General features: G+C 41.2%; 1 protein-coding gene across 5 annotated transcripts in view; it reads right to left on the reverse strand.

The window, feature by feature from the left end:
- The window catches only part of LOC105483784 (cilia and flagella associated protein 54), a 383,346-nt gene that overhangs the window by 202,623 nt on the left and 158,033 nt on the right, over nt 1-22,690 (reverse strand). For all 5 annotated transcript variants that reach the window (XR_011608938.1, XM_071071285.1, XM_071071284.1 and 2 more), the window contains exons 39-41: nt 17,128-17,230; nt 4,550-4,702; nt 2,016-2,210 (exon numbers count right to left, since the gene is read on the reverse strand). Coding sequence is in view for 4 of the 5 variants with exons in the window: in XM_071071285.1 (XP_070927386.1) it covers nt 2,016-2,210; nt 4,550-4,702; nt 17,128-17,230 (451 nt within the window). In the remaining variant the exon portion in view is untranslated. The remainder of the gene's footprint in view (nt 1-2,015; nt 2,211-4,549; nt 4,703-17,127; nt 17,231-22,690) is intronic.

A 22,690-nucleotide genomic window follows, 5' to 3' on the forward strand; every position in this document is an offset into this window, starting at 1 on the left:
ATGGCTGGGTATGCATAGGAATGATGGGCATGACTGGAGTATGGTTTTCTGGAGAGGGTGAACTGAGTCTGAAGTGGGAGGCAGTGGTCAGACTCTGAGGGCCTCTGACTGCAGCTTGGAGGAAAGTGGATGTTATCCTATAGCAGATGGGAAGGGTCAAAGGGTTTGTTTTTTAGCAGACATGTGACAAGATCACCACATATCAGATTTCTCCTTTTACCTGAAGGCAGAAAATATCTTTAATATCACCTAATTGGACCAGCAAGGTAGCTCATGCCTATAATCCCAGCACTTTGGGAGGCCAAACCAGGCAGATCACCTGAGGTCAGGAGTTCGAGACCAGCCTGGTCAACAGGGTGAAACCCCGTCTCTACTAAACATATAAAAATTACCCAGGTATGGTGGCACACGCCTGTAATCCCAGCTACTCAGGAGGCTGAGGCAAGAGAATTTCTTGAACCCAGGAGGTGGAGGTTGCAGTGATCAGAGCCAAGATCACGCCACTGTACTCCAGACTGGGCAACAGAGTGAGACTCCGTGTCAATCAAAAACAACAACAACAAAAAATCATATACTTTTTTTTTTTCTAGTGAATGCATGCATTCTGGGATGTGTAGCCAAAAACCCTAACCAACATGGCAGTGGTTTCTAATGAGGACAATACTGTCCCCTAAAGGATATTTCAGAAATGTGAGAAAGGGTTTTGTTAGATGTCACAATGGGGGCATCTTTTGGTAACTCATAGGTTAAGACCAAAGATGTCAGATGGCCTGCAAGGCACAGAAACTTCCCCTACAGTGAAGGAAAAGATGAGAAGCCTGTTTATAACTATCTGAATCTCACATCGAACTTCGTTTTCCACATAAAAAGGGTATTTCTGCATGATTTCTAAATGTCCATGATTTCTAAATTTTCCAGACATTGCAATCACTGTAGTTCTTTGTTTTGCTCAGGACTTTACCAAGATTTATTTGCCATTTTAGAAAATATCACAGAATTTAACCATGTTGATAGTATTTGAGTCACCAATACAACATACCTGTCTCTGTCTGCATACGCAGCTGTCACATTCATGGTGATTCCATATCCAGGATACAAGCATCTGATTATTTCTTTACAGCTTCTAATGCCTGAGCATTTACATACCAACAAACTGATTCTTTTATGATAAAGTGAAGCTATTTCTCCCCTATTTTTATATTTAGAGCTTCATAAAAATTTTTTTCAAAATAATGTGTATAAGAATATATTAAATATAAATTTTATTTCAGGAAGTAAAGGGGGCATCATAAAATGTCTGTTAGAAAGAAAGAGGACATTGGGTCTATCGTATGGGTTGGGAATATACTACTGAAGCTGTAGAAAAGCCAAATCAAGGGAAAGACAAGGCAAATGGAATTAGCTGGGACCAGGAAAAAAGAACATCGTCTCCATCCCCACAAGGGGCTCACAGCTCCAATGAAAGGGGAATAAACAGAAGGGTGGCCTAGAATCTCACAATCGTGATGGCCAAGCTAAGAAAATGGGTAAAGGGAGGAGGCTGGAAGCTTCTTCTGTCTCCAGGCTGTTCTGTCACTGCTGCAGGGGTATAGGTTCTTTTATCTTTCTTTTAAAGGTAAGATTTCAGGACCAGATGCAATCTCAGCATTAATGTAGAAGGTCATATAGAAAATGGAGACATAGCCGGGTACAGTGACTCACTCCTGTACCAGTATTTTGGGAGGCTGAGGCAGGCTTATAGCTTGAAACCAACAGTTCGAGATCAGTCTAGGCAACATGGCGAAACTCTATGTCTACAAAAAATATGAAAATTAGTCAGGTGTGGTGGTGTGAGCCTGCGGTCCCAGCTGCTCGGGAGACTGAAGTGGGAGGGGATAGATTGAGCCCCAAAGGTTGAGGCTGCAGTGAGCTGTGATAGCACCACTGCACGCCAGCCTGGATGACAAAATGAGACCTCGTCTCAAAAAAAAAAAAAAAAAATTAAAGAAAATGAATACATAATGGCTAACTCTTACCAATAGTTTGGTGATAAGAAGAAATTACAAGTCCAAGTTGTGAATATGGAAGTTTGCTTTTCTCCACGGAACTAAAAACTCTGAAGTGCTCCTGAGAAAGGTCAGGGGGTATTGACATATGCATCTCCTCTGTCCCCAGGCAAAATTCCACCTTTCCAGAAGTACCTTTTGAATTGTTTATTCCTCCTTTCTCTCCTAAATTCATGAAAAATAAGAAGAAGATATAAATTTAAAATGTAGAAAGAAGGGAAGTTGGGAGGGAAGGTAGAGAAAATGGATAGCAAAAAGAAAGGAAATATTTTGTATAGAGCGAGACATTTTTGTAGTTTGAGGGACACTATGTCCTTAAACTTAGTATCCAGGATCATATCTAAAGATCCTAGGTATGTGTGGATAGGCTCCATGTCTGCCTTATTTCATCAAAAACACTACAGAGGGGCCAGGCACAGTGGCTCATGCCTATAATCCCAGCATTTTGTGAGGCCGAGGCAGGTGGATGACCTGAGGTCAGGAGTTCAAGATCAGCCTGACCAACATAGTGAAGCCTCATCTCCACTGAAAATAAATTAGCCGAGCATGGTGGTACATGTCTGTAATCCCAGCTACTCGGGAGGCTGAGGCAGAAGAATTGCTTAAATCCAGAAGGCAGAGGTTGTAGTAAGCCGAGATCGCCCCATTGCACCCCAGCCTGGGCAACAGAGCACGACTCCGTCTCAAAAAAAAAAAAAAAAAAAAAACAGCACTACAGAGGACTGTCAGCCAGAAAGCAAATATTGAGATAATGCATTGCTCTTGGGGGACTGGTGGAAGTTGCATAGTCTGAGTTTGCCTTTTTTAAACAGCTTCCAACAATAAGGTGTTAGTGTGCCTCTGGGGCAGAAACTTCTGGGATAGAAGCAACACACAAGCAGTTCTGGCATGAGACAAAAAAAAAAAAAGAAAAACCTTGTCTCTTTATAAGATCAGAGAACACATGGGAAAAAAAATCTATATTCTAGGGGAAGCAGTTAAAAGTAATAGAGAAAGAAGCTAGTATAGATTTTGAAGTCTACAGTCTGAGGACTAGAGATAAACTACTGAAAATATTTTGGTACCAGGTGAGATTCAGAGTGAGTTGGTGTAAACCATTCCTAGGAATTGTATTTGCCTTTTTATTTATGCCCTTACCCACTGTTTTTTGTGGCGGGGGATGGGTGCGTTTCTGTTTTGCTTTGTTTTGTTTTGAGATAGTCTCGCTTTGTCACCAGGCTGGAGTGCAGTGGCACAATCTCAGCTCACTGCAACCTCTGCCTCCCTGGTTCAAGCGATTCTCACACCTCAGCCTCCCGAGTAGCTGGAATTACAGGTGCACACAACCACACCTGGCTAATTTTTGTATTTTTAGTAGAAACAGAGTTTCACGTGTTGGCCAGGCTGGTCTCGAACTCCTGACCTCAAATGATCTGCCCTCCTTGGCCTCCCAAAGTGCTGGGATTACAGGCGTGAGCCATGGTACCCAGCCAGCCTTACCCACTGTTAATGCATGGAGCAATTAAAAGAAGCCAAACAGGATATGGAGAGCTAATTTAACATACTGTGAGTCTGTAGACAATATAACCAAAAACTATGGATACATATCATAGAAAGCGTGGGGGGCGGGCAATAATAACAGACAAATAAATACGTAAACAAATAAAACTCTGCCTGTGGTTGTTAAAAAAATTGGTCAAATTTCTAAAAGATCATTTCAGTGGAAATTAGCATTTTAATTAAGTAGAAGTTTAAATCATTTTTAATAACTTTATACTATTTTACATGTATTTGCCTATTATTTAAATGTATTCTTATTATTCTGACCAACTTGAATAGTGAGAATCATAAATATAAAATAGGATTTTTAAAAATTTTAAATAACTTAAGAATAGATAGTTCAGGATTTTTCCAGCCTAAATTTGAATGTACTCTTCTCTGAGGATACCATTTAATCACTCAAAGCCACCTTTGCTTGAATTCACAAGCAGATAGATGTTAAAAGAGAAAACAAATAAACAACCAACAATATCTTACTTTAAGCTAAAATAAAACCCCTAAGATCAAAATCTATAGTATTAATAAGAAAGCTTGTTGATGCTTGTTGTAAAAGGTATCCATTTCTTTGCCACTGATAAAGTAGTGTTTTGGTAAAAGGTTCTAATTAACTCAGTATGATTCAATCTATCTACTCACGAAGTAAAACAAGACTATAGCGCCATACCTTCAAAGAAAACTGTAAGAAGAACATAAAGGTACAGAACCTAAAATTAATGAATATTGTCACATCTACTGTACTCAAGAGAGTTTGCTAGTTTCATAGAAAGCATAAAAGTCAGTGAGTGAGAAAGTGCATTGGTTAAAGTGTAAGACAGAGACTAGATCCACTAGACAAGAGGAAAGTGAAAGGCATCAGGGAGTGTTGCATGTACACGGGGGGAAGAACGAGAGGGCAGAAGAGGGATATTCGCAGGGTGGTCACCCCACATAAAGAAAGATTCAGAGATACAGAACGTGCATTTTACCTTGTGTCTGTGCAAGAAATAATGAAAGCAACTTTCTGCTATGTCGCATTGATCTGTTATGGTATTTGGATTTTTCCAGTGTCTCTCTAAAACACCTCAAGGTGTCTGTCACGTCCACGGGCACGCAGACAAGCGCTTTGGCTCGGCTGTATTCTGAAAGGAAAGAAAAGAGGAACGCTGGGGATGAAATGCTGCACCAAGCCAAGGTAAGAGCCAGTAAGTTTCGAATTGAGAGAATTTCTTGGTCCCAACCTAAAGCCGCTAAATTCAAAGCCCCCAGATCTGCAGCAGGTGTTTCAACATTAGGATCATTTTTTTTTCTTTTAGTATACTTGAAGGTCCTTTAAAAAAAAAAAAAAAAATTGGAAAACTTTTGATCCTATGAAATGCAAATAACTTTAGATCTTGCCAATTTTCCCCATGAAGCCTCCTTCTTTTTCTTTTGCTGATCATAAAAAATGAAATATTCTACTTCTTTTCAGCAGCCTCTTCAAAGCAAAGGTGTCTTGGGAAAGAGACGAAAAGAAGAAACAAAGAAAGGAAGAAATAAAGTTGCTTGGAGATGGGCATCTGCTCTCTGAAGGGAAGGAAAAGACAGGTTCCTAATACTGGAAGGTGCAGAGGAAAGGAAGAGGGGGACCCAGGAGTGGGTATAGAACTAACTCACTCCTGAAAAGTGCCCAGAAAGGGGAGATAGTGAGAGAGAGTTGCTTTGAGGTCTCTGAAGAGTGAGTGAGGGCCTGAGACTTCAGCTGCAGAATTGCTGCATACGTCATGAAGCAGGACCAAGAGAGAGGAATCACAGTTTGCAGGACTGAATAACAAAAGAATGTGTTTCTTCAACAAGTTGAACAAGTGGAAGCCTCCCTGTAAAATCTAAGGTCTTAGCAGTATAGCAATTTACACGGTAAGCTGGAAGAGGTTAAGAGGCACGATCTTTGCCCTCAAGAAACTCACTGTCTAGCTGAAGGGATGGGACACTCCAACATTGGAGTAATAAAGTCACATTTGCAGGGAATATTTGGTTACATGCCAAAATAAGGGAAAGATGGAAGACAGAGATCAGTGTAGGCAGGAAAAGGTGAGCAACGAAGACCTTGTGGAAGAGAAGATAGGCCAGCTGTGCCTTCGAGGATAGGGAAAACTTGATTAGGACAAAAGAGGCAAGCGGTTTTAGATAGTTAGAATAAGAACAGGAACAGCTAGGCAGGGCGAGGCAGCTCACACCTGTAATCCCAGCACTTTGGGAGGCCGTGGCAGGTGGATCACTTGAGGTCAGGACTTTGAGACCATTCTGGCCAACACAGTGAAACCCCGTCTCTACTAAAAACACAAAAATTAGCTAGGCATGATGGCACATGCCTGTAATCCCAGCAACTGAGGAGGCTGAGGCAGGGGAAATCACTTGAACCTGGGAGGTGGAGGTTGCAGTAAACCAAAATCCCGCCACTGCACTCCAGCCTGGGTGACAGAGTACGTGAAGACTCCATCTCAAAAAAAAAAAAAATTAATTAAAAATATTTTTTAAAGGGGGCATAGAAGTTAACAACTTCTAAAGGTTAATCTCAGTTGATCCTCACAGCACCTTAAAAATGGCCAGGAGTAGAAATCACTGACGCTTTACAAAGGAGGAAAGGTGAAGTTGAGAGGTATGACCTTGTTTGAAGCCCTTAAGAAGAGATGAGCAGAAGAACCGGTGTTCAAGTCCAGTGCCTTCCCCAGATGATTCGCCAAAGGACAACAAATCTTGGGTAACAGACAATGACCCAGATTTGTGACCCAGATTTGGGCACAGAGATGCCTCAAGAACAGGACAGGAATAAGCCTGAAGAAAGTTAATAAGGGAAGAAACCTGGAGTCATTATGAGCCCAGGGAGCAGGGAGTTCCTGATGGAATAAATAACACAGGGTAACTTTCTGTGGCCACAGAGACAACATCTTTCAACATACCCTTATGTCCAGAAATCCTGGAGGCTTCAGTCAAACCAGGGACATGGCCACATTGACAGAAGTAATTGTTTTCCCTGCAAATTCAGTCTTGACACAATTCTCTATCACACATTTAAGAGAATCAAATACTTAGGCCACAGTGGCTCTTGTGAACTCCCTGGAGCGCTCATTCTTCTTCCTTACCAGTTTCACTCTCCTGTCTGCTCTGCCCTGTCCCCACCATCTCCCTGCTTAGTGTCCCTCTCTGCTAAGCCATGCCCAGTCCTGCATGGTGCCAGCAGGCAGGCCTCCTACTCCTCATGACCCCACCCTCATCCACAACATCCCGAAGATTGTAGGTTTCTGTTCTGTTTCTCTATTTTTCTTGCAAGAATTCATGAGCTTGGCTTTTATCGTTTTCTCCTTAGAGAGTGAGATCAGGAAAAGAAGTTAAGCAAGTATCTTAGTTGAAACTGCTATGAGAAACTACCATAGACTGGGTGGATTATAAACAACAGAAATTTATTTCTCATCAGGCACTATGGCTCATGCCTGTAATCCCAGCACTTTGGGAGGATGAGGCAGGGAGGATCCCTTGAAGCCAGGAGTTCAAGACTGGCCTGGACAATAAAGCAAGACCCTGTCTCTACACAAAAATAAAATAAATTAGCTGGGTACAGGGGCATGTGCCTGTAGTCCTAGCTACTTGAGAGGCTGAAGCGGGATGATCACCTGAGCTCAGGAGTTCCAGGCTACAGTGAGCTATGATCAAACTATTGCACTCCAGCCTGGGTGACAGAGTGAGACCTTGTCTCAAAAAAAAAAGAAAACAAAATAAATTTATTCTGCACAGATATTTGGGGCTAGAAGTCTGAGATCAGGAGACCAGAATGGTAGGGTTCTGGTGAGGGCCCTCTCCCTGGCTCGCAGATGGTTACCTTCTCATTGGTCCTCCCTCCCATGATAGAAGTGGGCTACAGAGCAACCTGGGGTCTCTTTTGTAGACACCAGGCCAGGTGTGGTGGCTCATGCCTGTAATCCCAGCACTTTGGGAGGCCAAGGCGGGTGGATCACCCCAGGTCAGGAGACAAGGTGAAACTCCGTCTCTACTAAAAATACAAAAATTAGCCAGGTGTGGTGGCGGGCGCCTGTAGTCCCAGCTACTCAGGAGGCTGAGGCAGGAGAATCACTTGAACCCCAGAGGTGGAGGTTGCAGGGAACTGAGATTGTGCTACTGCACTCCAGCCTGGGCGATGGAATGAATCTCCACCTCAAAATAAATAAATAAATAAATATAAAGACACCAATGCCATTCATAAGGGCTCCACCCTCATGACCTAATTTATCCTCCAAAGGACCCACTTCCTAAGACCATCACATTAGGGGTGAGGATTTTAACATTTAGGTGGGGGGGACCACAAATATTCAGCCCATAACAGCAAGTAAATGAAAGGAGGAAAGCTGGAAGCCCCCACATACAATAATATGAGATAGTTACTTTCTCTAAGCCATAGTTTTAAATATCTGTTAAAACTGCGATAATTCTTCCTTCATTAACTTTTCTCAGGCTTGTCTCTGTCCTATTTAGTCCCAGAGCACCCCTCTCACCGAAATCAGGATGACTCAGAGGGTTACCATTTTAACCTGTGTGTGGAGGTGCAGAGTGTCTAGCACAGAGCCTGTCGTGGAGTGAGCATTCAGCAGATGAAGGCTCACATCATGACCACTGGTCATGTATTTTTAAAAGATAAATTGAGCACTCACAAGTACTAGGCACTGTGCCAGGCACCGAAGAGAGACGCAAGTGAACAAAACAGGCATAGTCTCTGCTCTCACCAAGCTTATATTCTAGAATAAAATCTGAAAATTTTTATTTATAGTAAGAACAGTCTGAATGAAATCATCCCACTACTTTTTTATCTGGCTGATAAATAATTCCTCTTTGTGTTCTTCCTAAACTATATTTCACTTTCTTTTTCTCCCCTTTTTTCAAGCCCTGCATATCTTTTTCCTGGTTGTCTAATTAGGGTTCTGTTGGTGGTGGCGTGGCTGTCTACATGAGATAAATGATGCAAAGCAATGAGGAGGTGGCATTAGCTTCAGAGTCCTTATCTTGACAGCTCTGCCTCAAGGGGGTTCTTCTCTGAAAACATCCATGGATAATTTAAGAAGGCTATTCCAGAGGCACTAATAGCCTCAACCGTTTGAAATAGGTAAGAAAGAAGAAGGAGGAGAAGAAGCAAAAAAAAAAAAAAAAAAGAAGAATGAAAAACATTGTGTCTTTCATTGTACCAATGTAGAAATGAAAGCTGAAATGCCAATGACTCCTGAGAGATGGGTCCACCATGGAAGGATCCCAGCAAGTGATCTGAAATTTGGACTGCTTCCTACACTTGTGGCCACATCAATTCACATGCCCAAAGGCACTAATAAAACATACCTGCCAAAGAGTTGAAAATTTCAACACACCGGAGGACTGAATAACTCTACCAGAGAACTTAAACACCAGTAAGGTCAAAACCCAAGAGACAGATCCCAGGCAGAATGCAAAAACAGCTTCAATAAATTGCATATCCATAGAGTTATCTCCCCTATGGAGCTTAACAAGCAGGCAAGTTACTCACCCATACAAGAATATCTATAAAATGAGGTGTTCTCACTTCTCCAAATCCTACAGAGACTACACCAAATTACATATGCATTATTAAATAGTTGAAGGGAGAATAGGGTGCTGTTAAATAATGAGTACACCAAATGTTCCTAGGCACTGGAGCATTGCAATATCTATTCTGAAGAATTAAATGTACCAAAGCATCACCACTAAATGCCGTTATGCCAAAAGAAAATCTAGGATGGTCTAAAGCAGCGATCTGGTGTGGAAACCACCATGAGTACTCTACCTTTTAAAAGAATTGCAAACATATCAGGGTGATGACATACGTAAGACCCAACATGCTGACAAATATGTTGATGATCTGAGTTCAGTATACTGAAAAAATTCAGCATTTTAAAACTTTGCCAAATAAACCCAAGAGCATAGACCAAAAAACATTCCCAATAACAGAGGTCCTAAAATCTTAGAAAGAGCTGCAAGTTGGATGCTGTAGAGGACTACATGCTCACAAACAGGGTGTTCCCAATAAGTCCTGTTCTCGCAAACGAAGCAGGGCGTTCCCCATAAGTCCGAAGCAGGGCCTTCCTTCCCTGTTTACAGGGAGGACAAAGGAGCCAGCTGCTAACAGCAGACCCTGGGGGCTTGTTTATGTGTAAACATCTTGAAAATCCAGAAAGTCAGGGAAAGGTCAGAAAAACAACAATGTGTCTTGTGACTTGGCAACATTCCACAAACGACTGTATAAAATAAAGCAGAGCGCGCCATTCGAGGCGGCCGCCATGTTTGTCTTGTCTTGTGTTGTCTTGTGTGTTCATTCCTTTGTTTAGGAAACATGCGGACCCCAACAGGATGCTAAGTTTTTAATGATAACGATTCCATGTAAAACCTATAATTAATACATAGGATCATCTAAAAATTGCCACACTATTACAGTAAGTCAGAATAAAGTGTCTGTCTTCAGTGACCACTGAAATACAGCAAATTTCTTCTTGAATGCTGTAAATTTAGAGGCAATTCCAATCTGAAAGGGAGCAATGGCGAAGAAACCTGGTAGCACAGTGGAGCACTCAAGGGTTGAGTAATTAAAGCAGAGTTTGAATCACAGGCCCACTAATTACTAGTAACATTTAATTTTCTCATCTGTAATATGAGCATAATAATATCTACCTCCTTTGACTGTAAAAATTAAAGAAGCTATAGTTCCAGTTTAATAAATTATTACTGCCATTACAGTATTTAGAAAATTTTATCTATTCAACTATTCCTGTTCTAATGATTGCTCAAACTGTCTGTGCTTCCATCACCACTGAGAATCAACCCAAAGGATTACTGTAGCCTGACTGCACCTCCCTTCCCTTCTGTCCCACCACCACCCTCTTGCCTTTCCAAATGTAACTTTAACAGGAGGCAAGCAAAGTGCTTTTCTGATACATTGCACCTATCATCAGTAAACATCTACAGGTACACAGGTCTAGAATTTTACTATATATGTTTTTCTTATCCCTTTGATGCTAGTCATCATTTTGATAACAATTTTTGACATATTTTCTCACATTTATAGCAACTCTTTTTAAGATGGAAGGGATAACATAAATCACATTTTGAGCTATGGATCCCAAAGTAAGGGAACTCCCCAGGTTTCACAGACAAGCTCAATAAAAGAACACACTCAGGAAGAATTATACTCTGAATAAAACTCATCACACACGATTGACCATAAGAAGGTGATCTTCCCATTGTTTCTGACTATGAGGGGTAATCTGATTTATCATTGGCAGTAACACTTACAAATTCATGGTCACCAACCTCACTCAATTGGACCCTCTAAATTACTCTACATCCCTTCTCCCTTCCTTTCTCTGATGCCCTTACCAGCCAGCCCACTGTTTCATTCCTTCTGAAATCTCCAACCTGATCAACATTGGTTATGCTCGCAGCCCCTTGCTTCATTGAGAAAATCTCCAGTACCCAATAAGAATACTTTCCATTTCTACCTTTACCACCTACGCACTTCCCTGATTGGGTTTATTCTCTCCTTTCTTTCTGACCTAGCAGAAAAGATGTCTCACCCTCCCGTCTAAGCATAATCCCCCTGTATCCCACTCTCTCTCTGCCTTTTGTCTCCTTAAGGTCCTTGCTTTATCGAATACTTTTCTCTCCTATATATAAGCTCTCCCTCTTTACTGGCTTTTTCTAGTTAATATTTAAATATGCTTTTTTTTCTTCTATTAAAAAGACATACAAACAAAACAAAGCCCTCCTGAGTCACCACCCCCACCACACCCCAGCCCCGTCCCTGCCCCCAGCTCTACATTTCCTGCCAGTTCCTGCTGGTGCTAAGTTTCCTGAAAAGCGATTCTCTATGCAATTTCTTTTCTTTTCTTTTCTCTTTTCTCTTCTCTTTTCTCCTCTCTTCTCTTTTCCCTCCTTCCTTCCTTTGTCTTTCTCTTTCTTTCTTTCATTCGTTCATTCTTTCTCTCTCGTTTTTTTGTTTTTTGTTTTTTGTTTTTTTTTTGAGACACAGTTTCACTCTTATCACACAGGCTGGAGTGCAATGGCACGATCTCAGTTCACTGCAACCTCTGCCTCCTGGGTTCAACTGATTCTCCTTCCTCAGCCTCCCGAGTAGCTGGGATTATAGGCACCCACCACCATGCCCAGCTAAGTTTTGTATTTTTAGTAGAGACGGGGTTTCACCATGTTGGCCAGGCTGGTCTCAAACTTCTGACCTCAAGTGATCCACCCGCCTTGGCCTCCCAAAGTGCTAGGATTACAGGCGTGAGCCATCGCACCTGGCCTCTATTCAATGACTTTCTATAGGTACAGCTCATCACTGCTGCACACGCCATTCAAAATACTCCCTCCCCACCATTGCTAAGGTCACAAAGTCATTCATTCAGCAAAGAGATACTAAGTTCCTACTATATATCAGACACTGATGAAGACATCTGGGTTATATCTGTAAACAAAACAATAACCCCTGTCCTCATAAAGCTTACATTTTATCAGGAGGAACAGATTAGTTATCAATAAATACAAAAAAAAACACTAAATTATACCATATAATAGATGGTGAGAAGTGCTTCAGAAAAAAAGAAAACATATGGCAGAGTAAAGGGAATTGGGAAGAAACAGGCAGGGTGCAGTTTTAAACTGAATGCTCAGGCTGGGTGCAGTGGCTCATGCCTGTAATCCCAGACTTTGGGAGGCCAAGGCGGGTGGATTACTTGAGGTCAGGAGTTTGAGACCAGCCTGGCCAACATGGTGAAACCCCATCTCTACTAAAATATAAAAATTAGCCAGGTGTGCTGGCATCTACAGGGGTTCACCATATGCCTCTCTGTATATACTCCTAGAAGGTAACATTAAAATTATGTTTTCTGACTCAGAAACAACCCACAGAAGCTTGCACCAAGACAGAGATTCCATCATGATGAGCAGCCCAGGATTCAACCTCACTGAACATAGTAGCATGTACAGGAAACAGACTTTCCATTGTGTTAAAGCTGAGTGTTATCTCAGTTGCTCAGGAGGATGAGGCAGGAGAACTGCTTGAACCCAGGAGATGGAGGTTGCAGTGAGCTGGGATAGCACTACTACGCTCCAGCCTGGGCGACAGAGTAAGACTTCGTCTCAAAAAATAAATTAAATAAATAAATAAATAAATAAATAAAAACTGAATGCTCAGGGTAAGCCTCATTGAAAAGATGGAGGTACATAACATAAGATGTGCCTTCGCTCCTCCTTCTCCTTCCACCATGATTGTGAGGCCTCCCCAGCCATGTGGAACTGTGAGTCCACTAAATCTCTTTTTCTTTATAAATTACCCAGTCTCAGGTATGTCTTTATTAGCAGCATGAGAATGGCCTAATACAGTAAATTGGTACCAGGTAGTGGGGTGTTGCTAGATACCTGAAAATGTGAAATCAACTATGGAACTGGGTAACAGGCAGACGTTGGAGCAGTTGGAGAGCTCAGAAGAAGATAGGAAAATGTGGGAAAGTTTGGAACTTCCTAGAGACTTGTTGAATGGCTTTGACTAAAATGCTGATAGTGATATGGACAACAAAGTCCAGGCTGAGGTGGTCTCAGATGGAGATGAGGAACTTGTTGGAAACTGGAGTAAAAGTCAACCTTGCTATGCAAAGAGACTGGCAGCATTTTGCCCCTGCCCTAGAGATCTGTGGAACTTTGAACTTGAGAGATGATGTAGGGTACCTGGCAGAATAAATTTCTAAGGAGCAAAATGTTCAAGAGGTGACAGAGCATAAAAGTTGGGAAAATGTATAGCCTCACAATGCAGTAAAAAAGAAAAACCCATTTTCTGAAAAGAAATTCAAGCAAGCTGCAGAAATTTGCATAAGTAACAAGGAGCCAAATGTTAATCACCAAGACAATGGGGAAAATGTCTCCGCATCATGTCAGAAACATTCGCAGCAGCCCCTACCATCACAGACCCAAAGGCCTATGAGTGAAAAATGATTTCCTGAGCCAGGTCAAGGGCCCCAGTGCTGTGTGCAGCCTAGGGACTTGGTGCCCTGCATCCCAGCTGCTCCAGCCATAGCTAAAAGGGGTTAAGGTACAGCTCAGGCCATGGTTTCAGAAGGTGCAAGCCCCAAGCTTTGGAAGTTTCCACATGGTGTTGAGTCTTCAGGTGCACAGAAGTCAAGAACTGAGATTTGGGACCTCCACCTAGATTTCAGAGGATATATGGAAACACCTGAATGTCCAGGCAGAAGTTTGCAGCAGGGGTGGGGCCCTCATGGAGAAACTCTGTCAGGGCAGTCAGAAGGGAAATGTGGGGTTGGAGCCCCCACACAGAGTCTCCACTGGGGCACTGCCTGGTGGAGCTATGAGAAGAGGGCCACCATCCTCCAGACCTCAAAATGATAGATCCAGTGACAGTTTGCACTGTGCACCCAGAAAAGCCACAGACACTCAATGCCAGCCTGTGAAAGCAGCTGGGAGGGGGGCCATACTCTGCAAACCCGCAAGGTTGTAGGAGCCCACCTCTTGTATCAGCATGACCTGGATGTAAGACATGGAGTCAAGGGTAATCATTTTGGAACTTTAAGGTTTAATGACTGCCTTATTGGATTTTGGATTTACTTGTTTTGGCCAATTTCTCCCATTTGGAATGGGTGTATTTATCCAATGCCTGTACCCCACTGTATCTAGGAAGTAACTAACTTGCTTTTGATTTTACAGGCTCAAAGGCTGAAGGGACTTGTCTTGTCTCAGATGAGGCTTTGGGCTGTGGACTTTTGAGTTAATGCCGAAATGAGTTAAAACTTTGGGGGACTGTCGGGAAGGCATGATTGGTTTTGAAATGTGAGGATATGAGATTTGGGAGGGGTCGGGGCAGAATGATATGGTTTGGCTGTGTCCCCACCCAAATCTCATCTTGAATTGTAGCTTCTATAATCCCCATATGTCGTGGGAGGGACCCAGTGGGAGGTAATTGAATCATGGGGGTGGGTTTTCCCATGCTATTCTAATGATAGTGAATAAGTATCACAAGATCTGATGCGTTTATAAAAGGCAGTTCCCCTGAACATGCTCTCCAGCTTGCCACCATGTAAGATGTGCTTTTGTTCCTCCTTTGCCTTCTCCTGTGATTGTGTGGCCTCCCCAGTCATCTGGAACTGTGAGTTCATTAAACTTCTTTTTGTTTATAAATTATCCAGTCTCAGGTATGTCTTCATTAGCTGCATGAGAACTGACTAATCCAGGACTTATCAGTTAAATGCAAAGAAGTCATGACATTCCCAAATCTTCTCCTGTGCTCTAGTTAAAAGATCTACAACTTAACCATAGTTAAACCAATAGAATAATCTATATTGATTATGGAAATGGAAGTTATTATGGGAGTCAAAACAGAATAAAGAAAATAGCAAAAGGCCAAATAGCAAAAGCATTCATAAGTAAGATAAAAAGGAGAAAAAAAATGTGTAAAACAACCTTTTTCCATCTTTCTTTTTTCCCATCAATTTCCCTTTTCATTTTATTTGTCTTATCTAACATACAGATTGAACGTTTTAAAAATGCATTTTACAAAAGGAATAAAATATTTAGGAATACAGCTAACTATGGAAGTGAAAGATCTCTATAAGAACTACAAACCACTGCTCAAAGAAATCAGAGACGACACAAACAAATGGGAAAACATTCCATGCTCATGGATAGGAAGAATCAATATCATTAAAACAGTCATATTGCCCAAAGTGATTTATAGATTCACTGCTATTCCCATTAAACTACCATTGAGATTCTTCACAGAACAAGAAAAACCTACTTTAGAATTCATATGGAACCAAAAAAGAGCCCAAATAGCCAAGACAATCCTAAGCAAAAAGAACAAAGCTGGAGGCAACACACTACGCAACTTCAAACTATGCTACAGGGCTACAGTAACCAAAACAGCATGGTGCTGGTACAAAAACAGACATGTAGACCAGTGGAACAGAATAGAGAGCTGATAAATAAGACTGCACATCTACAACTATGTAATCTTCAACAAACTTGACAAAACAAGCAATAGGGAAAAATTCCCTATTCAATAAATGGTGCTGGGATAACTGACTAGCCATACAAAGAAGATTGAAACTAAACCCCTTCCTTACACTACAAACATAAACTAACTCAAGATGGATTAAAGACTTAATTGCAAAACCCAAAACTATAGAAACTCTGGAAGACAACCTAGGCAATACCATTCAGGACATAGGCACAGGCAAAAATTTCGCAACGAAGATGTCAAAAGCAATTGCAACAAAAGCAAAAATTGACAAATGGGATCTAATTAAACTAAACAGCTTTTGCACAGCAAAAGAAACTACCAACATTGTAAACAGACATATCTCCCTATGATGGGAGACAATTTTTTCAAACTATGCATCCAACAAAGGTCTAATATCCAGAATCTATAAGGAACTTAAGCAAATTTACAAGAAAAAAACAACCCCATTAAAAAGTGGGCAAAAGATATGAACAGACACTTCTCAAAAAAGAACATACATGTGGCCAACAATCATATGAAAAAAAGCTCAGTATCACTGATCATTGGAGAAATGCAAATCAAAACAATAATGAGATACCATCTCACATCAGTCAAAATGTCTGCTAGTAAAAAGTGAAAAAAAAAAAAAAAGATGCTGGCAAGGTTGTGGAGAAAAAGGAACACTTACACACTATTAGTGGGAGTGTAAATTAGTTCAACCATTGTGGAAAATAGTGATGCAATTCCTCAAAGACCTAAAGACAGAAATACCATTAGACCTAGCAATCCCATTACGGGATATATATATACACATATCTCCAAAGGAATATAAATTGTTCTATTATAAAGACACATGCACGCATATGTACTTTGTAGAGCACAGCTGGAAGAACATTAGACGAGTTATGTAGAGCAATTAGCAAAGAAGTGGAATGAACCTAAATGCCCGTCAATGATAGACTGGATAAAGAAAATGTGGGACATATACACCATGGACTACTATGCAGCCATAAAAAAGAATGAGATAATGTCCTTTGCAGGAACATGGATGGAGCTGGAGGCCATTATCCTTAGGAAATGAATGCAGGAACAGAAAACCAAATACCACATGTCCTCACTTATAAGTAGGAGCTAAATAATAAGAACACATGGACACATAGAGGGCCTATCAGAGGGTGAAGAAAGATGGAGAAGATCAGGAAAAATCACTAATGGGTCCTAGGCTTAACAGTTAGGTGATGAAATAATCTGTACAAAAAGCCCCCATGACACAAGTTTACCTATGTAAACTTTCACCTGCACATGGACCCTTGAACTTAAAAGTTTAAAATAAAAATAAACAAAATGTTTTAATCCCCCTTAAGTAACACTTATAGCAACATAAGATGGCAAAAATCAAATGCATTATTTTCAGTCAACTAAACCTGCAAAAGAAATTTTTACAAACATACTAATTATGGAAGGTTTGACATGTAGAACACAATGGCAAACCTTGATTTAGAGAAAATAAACCTTCAAGCTAAGATTGGTTCTGACCTGAAGAGATAAGCATTTTTAGTAAATCTGTGCAGTTGCTTGTTTCTTCAATGGTTGAAGAATTTATCTTAAGCTGCTTCCCAATGAAATTTCGGCAGGTTATCTTTAAAAAGAAAGATGAAAACAAATATTAGTCAGGTATTTATAGTTAAAAATTTGGCTTACTTGAAATGTTTCTCTCATTTTTTATTTATCAGGATAAAGAGATATATAACAATGCTACAAGTAAAAGCTGGCAGAATAGCATCTAATCATGAGAACTTTCATGAAAAAAAGCAGCTCCATAATTTTTCATATTTCTTTTGTACAGCACAGCTGGAAGAACGTTAGGCAAATTATGTAGAGCAATTAGAATATGATTTTCTAATATACTATAAATTCGCTGGTCTAAATATATCTTCCATTATATAAGTTAAAATATAATCTGCTTTCCAAATGGCAGATTTTTCCACCCTACTTATAATTAATGCAATTTTAATTTCCCTGGTGAAGTTTTTCAGAACTAACTTCCTTTGTAGTATTTTGATAATTTATTTTCTAACAGATATATGAGTCCTAAGATAATAAAATATCAGAAAACAGAAAAGTTTTAAAGAGAAAAAAAATATTTTAAAGGGCCCAAGACCCTCTTCTCGCCATTTCTTCACTCCCATCCCTTGAACTAACCTATCGCTCAAAATACAGCCCTCCTGGAACCCCAGGCTGATATAGATGCTTCTTCTTTATTGTCCTTTGTGGGTAGTACTTTTATAATGAGACGTAAATGCAGCCTAATAAAATACAAATTCCTTCCCACAACCTCATAAGGCCCTACTTGATCTAATCTTTTCTATTTCTCCGGCTTCATTAAACGGATCTTTACTGAACACCTATTATGTGCCAAACACTGGGACAAGAAGAAGGGATGATGTAGCAGAGAACAAAATAAACAAAAACTCTTACTCTTGTGAAACATCTTAGTGGGAGAAGAGAGATAATAAACAAATAGTGTGGTACATTATATAGTATATTAAAGAATTACAAATGATCTAGAGAGACATAGAGCAAAAAGGTACATAGTTGTAAATAGAGTAGTGCGGAAAGGCCTCACAGAGAATGTAAAATTTAGCAAAGATTGGGAAAAGGTGAGGGATTCAATGTGGATGTTTGGGGAGCAGCATTCCAAGCAGGGGCAACAGCAAATGCAAAGACCCTGAGGCAAGAACACCTTATGCAACAGTGTGGTAAAAAACCTGCTGGGGAGTAATAGGAGTTACTGAAGAGATCAGGGGGATATGTTATATAGGATACACTATATTAAGGTCATGAAAAAGATGTTCACTTTACTCTAAATAGGGTGGGAAGCCACCACAGGGTTTTAAATAGAGCTGTGACAGGACCTGACTTGGGGTTTAAAAGGTCATTGTATCTGCTGCATTAAGAATAGATTATAGGCTGGGTGTGGTGGTTCACACCTGTAATCCCAGCACTCTGGGAGGCCAAGGCAGGTGGATCACCTGAGGTCAGGAGTTCGAGACCAACCTGGTCAACATGGTGAAACCCCATCTCTACTAAAAATACAAAAATCAGCCAGGTGTGGTGGCTCCCACCTGTAATCCCAGGTACTCAGGAAGCAGGGGCATGAAAATCACTTCAACCTGGGAGGCAGAGGTTGCAGCGAGGCAAGATCGCTCCACTACACTCCAGCCTGGGGACAGACTGAGACTCCATCTCAAAATGACAACAACAAAAAGAATATGTTCTAGACTGAAAGTGGGGTGCAGGGTGATTAGGAAGTCACTGCATTAACCCAAGCAAATACAACAAGGGCTTGGATAATAAACAAATAGTGAGGTACGTTCTATAGTATATTAAAGAGTCAGTGTTGGAGGTAGTGAGCAGTGCTCCAATTTGGATTGTATTTTGAGGGTAGAGCTCTTGGTTACCAGTTGGAAGGTGGTGTGAGTGCAAGAGAGGAGGCAGGTATGTCTCCAAGGTGGCTGGCAGCCAGGACAGGAGGCTTGTCCTTGAAGAAGACTTAGCAGAACAGGCTTGTTTGAGATGTGCTAAATTTAAGAAGTGTATTTCTCATCTAAGAAATGATGTTGATTGGCCAAGTTTCATGGATCAACTTGGTTTCAGATAAACTATGAGGAGGAAAGAGAGGGAAGCATCCACTTTCTGGCATACACACACTTCACCCCAGTTATTCAATCAAACTAGGTGCTACTGTGAAGGGATTTTGCAGATACTAATTAAATTGACTTTAAACAAGAGAGATTACTCTCAGTGGACCTGACCTAAGCAGATGAGTCTGACATGCCCACAGTCTCCAGGACTTCAAACACCAGCAGCAGCTGCTTCTACAACTGTCCTCTCCTGGCTGGATCTTCCCTCACTGACTGCCTATGAGTAACAGCCTCTGTCCATCTGGGGTTCCTCCCTGCTCATGATCCTGATTGCCTGCCCAATGGATTTGAAGCTTGCTTAGCTGGCCTCCACAATCATATGAGCCAAATTCTTGTAGTAAATCCTTTGATGGATAGCCAGCTAGCTAGCTAGACAGATGTGATACTGTAAAATATATATTTGGTCTTGTCCCTGTTTCTTGACATACAACTCCTAAAATCCTTGGAATCTCCAAAGTGTTATCTTTTTGTATGCTAATAAGTTGATTGATGGCTGGCAGCCCCTAGGTAGCTTCAGGATAGAGGCTGCTCACCAGAAAGACCACGGCAGGATAAGAACTTTCAGCCCTATTTCCCAACCTCTGCAAAGAAGAGAAGGGTGGAAGGTTAAGTTGATCGTCAATGGCCAATGATTTAATCAATGCTTTCATAATCAATGCTTTCATAATGAAACTCCATTAAAAAGAAACCAAAGGACTGGATTTAGGGAGCTTCTGGATAGTTGAACACGTGGAGGTTCCTGGAAGGTGGTGGATCCATGAAAGGTCTGTGCCCCTTCCCCTCTGCCTCACCCTATGCATCTCTCCATCTGTATCTTTTGTAATTTTCTTTACAATAAACTGGTGAATGTAAGCAAGTGTTTCTCTGAGTTCTGTGAGTCACTCTAGCAAATTAATCGAACCCAAGGAGTGGGTCATAGGAACCCTAATTTGTCGCCTGTCAGTCAGAAGCACAGGTCACAACCTGGGGCTTGAGATCAACATTGGAAGTCAGAACAGAGCTCCCAACCTCTGGGACCTCATGCTATCTCCAGGTAGATTGTATAGAAATTGAATTGAAAGACACCCAGCCAGTGTCCACTGCAGAACTGATTTCTTGCTTAGTGGTGGGGAGAAATCCCCACACATCTGGTGTCAGCATCATGTTGTAAGAACATAGTGGGAGACACTGAGTTTATTTTTTCTCCTCCATAGATAAGATAGACCTGTCTTACTAGTTTTGCTCTTCAGGTTGAACTTTGGCTGATATAGGCAGTTAGATATATCAACACAAAATTCAGGAGAAAGGTCTAGAGTGCAGATGTAATTTCAAAATTCATCATCATAGAGATGGTACTTAGACACACAGATTGAATTAACTCACTATGGGAGAGTATGTGGATGGAGAAGACAAGGAGTCCAAGAACACAGTCTTGGGGCACACTCACATTGGGACATTGGGGAGAAGAGGAAGTAGTAACAAAAAATCCTTGGAAAGAGCAGCCTCTTCTTTCTCCCATGCCCCTTGTTTGCTACAGGCCTTCTTTCTGTCCCACTCCAGGGCATGGGCCATTCTTCTTCTCTTGGGCTACAATGTTCTTTCCCTAGATAATTGTGCAGCTGGCCCCTGTCATCAAATGCCATCATCTCCAAGAGGTCTTCTAGATCATCCTTACTAAAGTTAGCACCTCTCACCCAGTTCATCTCCAGTCCATTGACTGATTTTCTTCAGAGACCTTATAATGATTGTAAGTCTTTCTACTCATCTGTTTACATGTTGATTTTCTGGCCCTATTTCCAACCCTCTGAAATTAAACTTTATGAAGCAGGAACTCAGAACTGTATTCTCACCACATAGAATATGCAGGAGGCAAGGCTACCACTGGGCCACAAGGAGCCTTTGTGAGAAGAAGAAAATGGAGCCCTTGCTGGCTGGACACAACACCTCAAGCACATAGGCTGGTGTGGCAAGGAGGGGCTGGATTTCAGGCCCCACATATGCCAGGGGCCCTTGGGCAGGTCACACACAGTACAACCATGTGCAATGGGTCTGACTGGGTAGTCAATGTACTTTGTTAAATTAGTCAATGGAAGAATGTTTTTATCTCTTTTCTCTGCCAGATTCAAGATATACCATGACTTTCAAGGGCCCTGGGTACTTCTGCCTTCATGAGTCTGTTTCTCCATTGAAAAATATTAAAAATGATATTTTATAATTGTGTTGATATAAATACAAGAATATGAAAGTAGAAATTCAAACATTTTCTTTGCCCTGAAAGTTATTTTTTTCTTCTTATTTTAAAAGAAATTAATACATTTAGTGGGCCCCTGAAAGCATTGTGGACTCTAGATTACAGGGGCTCACGCCTATAATCCCAGCACTTTGGGAGGCTGAGGTGGGAGGATCACTTGAGGTCAGCAGTTCGAGACCAGCCTGGCCAACATGGTGAAACCCCATCTCTACTAAAAATATAAAAATTAGCCAGGCATGATGGCAGGCTACTCAGAAGGTTGAGGCAGGAGAATCACTTGAACCCAGGTGGTGTTGAGATCAACATTGGAAATGGGGGCAGAACCCCCAACCTCTGGGATTTGATGCTATCTCCAGGTAGACTGTGTAGAAACTGAATTGAAAGACACCCGGAAACCCGGGAGGCGGAGGTTGCAGTGAGCCAAGACTGTGCCCATTGCACTCCAGCCTGGGCAACAAGAGTAAAACTTAGTTTCAAAACAAGAAAGACACCAAGCAGGTGTCCACTGCAGAAATGATTTCCTGCTTAGTGGTGGGGAGAAATCCCCACACATCTGGTGTCAGAATCATGTTGTGAGGGCATAGTGGGAGACACTGAATTTATTTCTTCCCCTCCAGAGATAAAATAGACCTGTCTTTAGAAGTTTTGCTCCTCTGATTGAACCCGGCTGATACAGGCAGTTAGATATATCGACACAAAATTTAGGAAAAAGTGGAGATCAACATCTACAGTGGAGATGTAATTTTAAAAGTCATCATCATAGAGATGTACTTAGAGCCACAGACTGAATTAACACACTAAGGAAGAGGTGGAGGTTGCAGTGAGCTGAGATTATGCCACTACACTCCAGCCTGGGTGACAGAGCAAGACTCACTCTAAAAAAAAAACAAAAACAAAAACATAAAAAAAGTATCATGGGCTCTAGACACCATCCCCATTGTGCTTTATGGCTAAGTTAGTCTTGGCCTGATATGAACTTACTGTGGAAAGGGACTTAGTTCCTGTTTGCCTTGATTGCAGGCTCTCAATAATGTTTGTTGATTTGAATGATAAATGCCAGTAAGTGGAAATACTAAAGCAGAAATAATAAGATTTATCTGATTTCTAAATCCTCGTACTTTCTATGTGGACTAATTAGAAATCACAACAGCATGAATAATAGAAC

This window comes from Macaca nemestrina, chromosome 10 (genome assembly GCF_043159975.1).
Source record: "Macaca nemestrina isolate mMacNem1 chromosome 10, mMacNem.hap1, whole genome shotgun sequence".
Taxonomy (NCBI): Eukaryota; Metazoa; Chordata; class Mammalia; order Primates; family Cercopithecidae; genus Macaca; species Macaca nemestrina.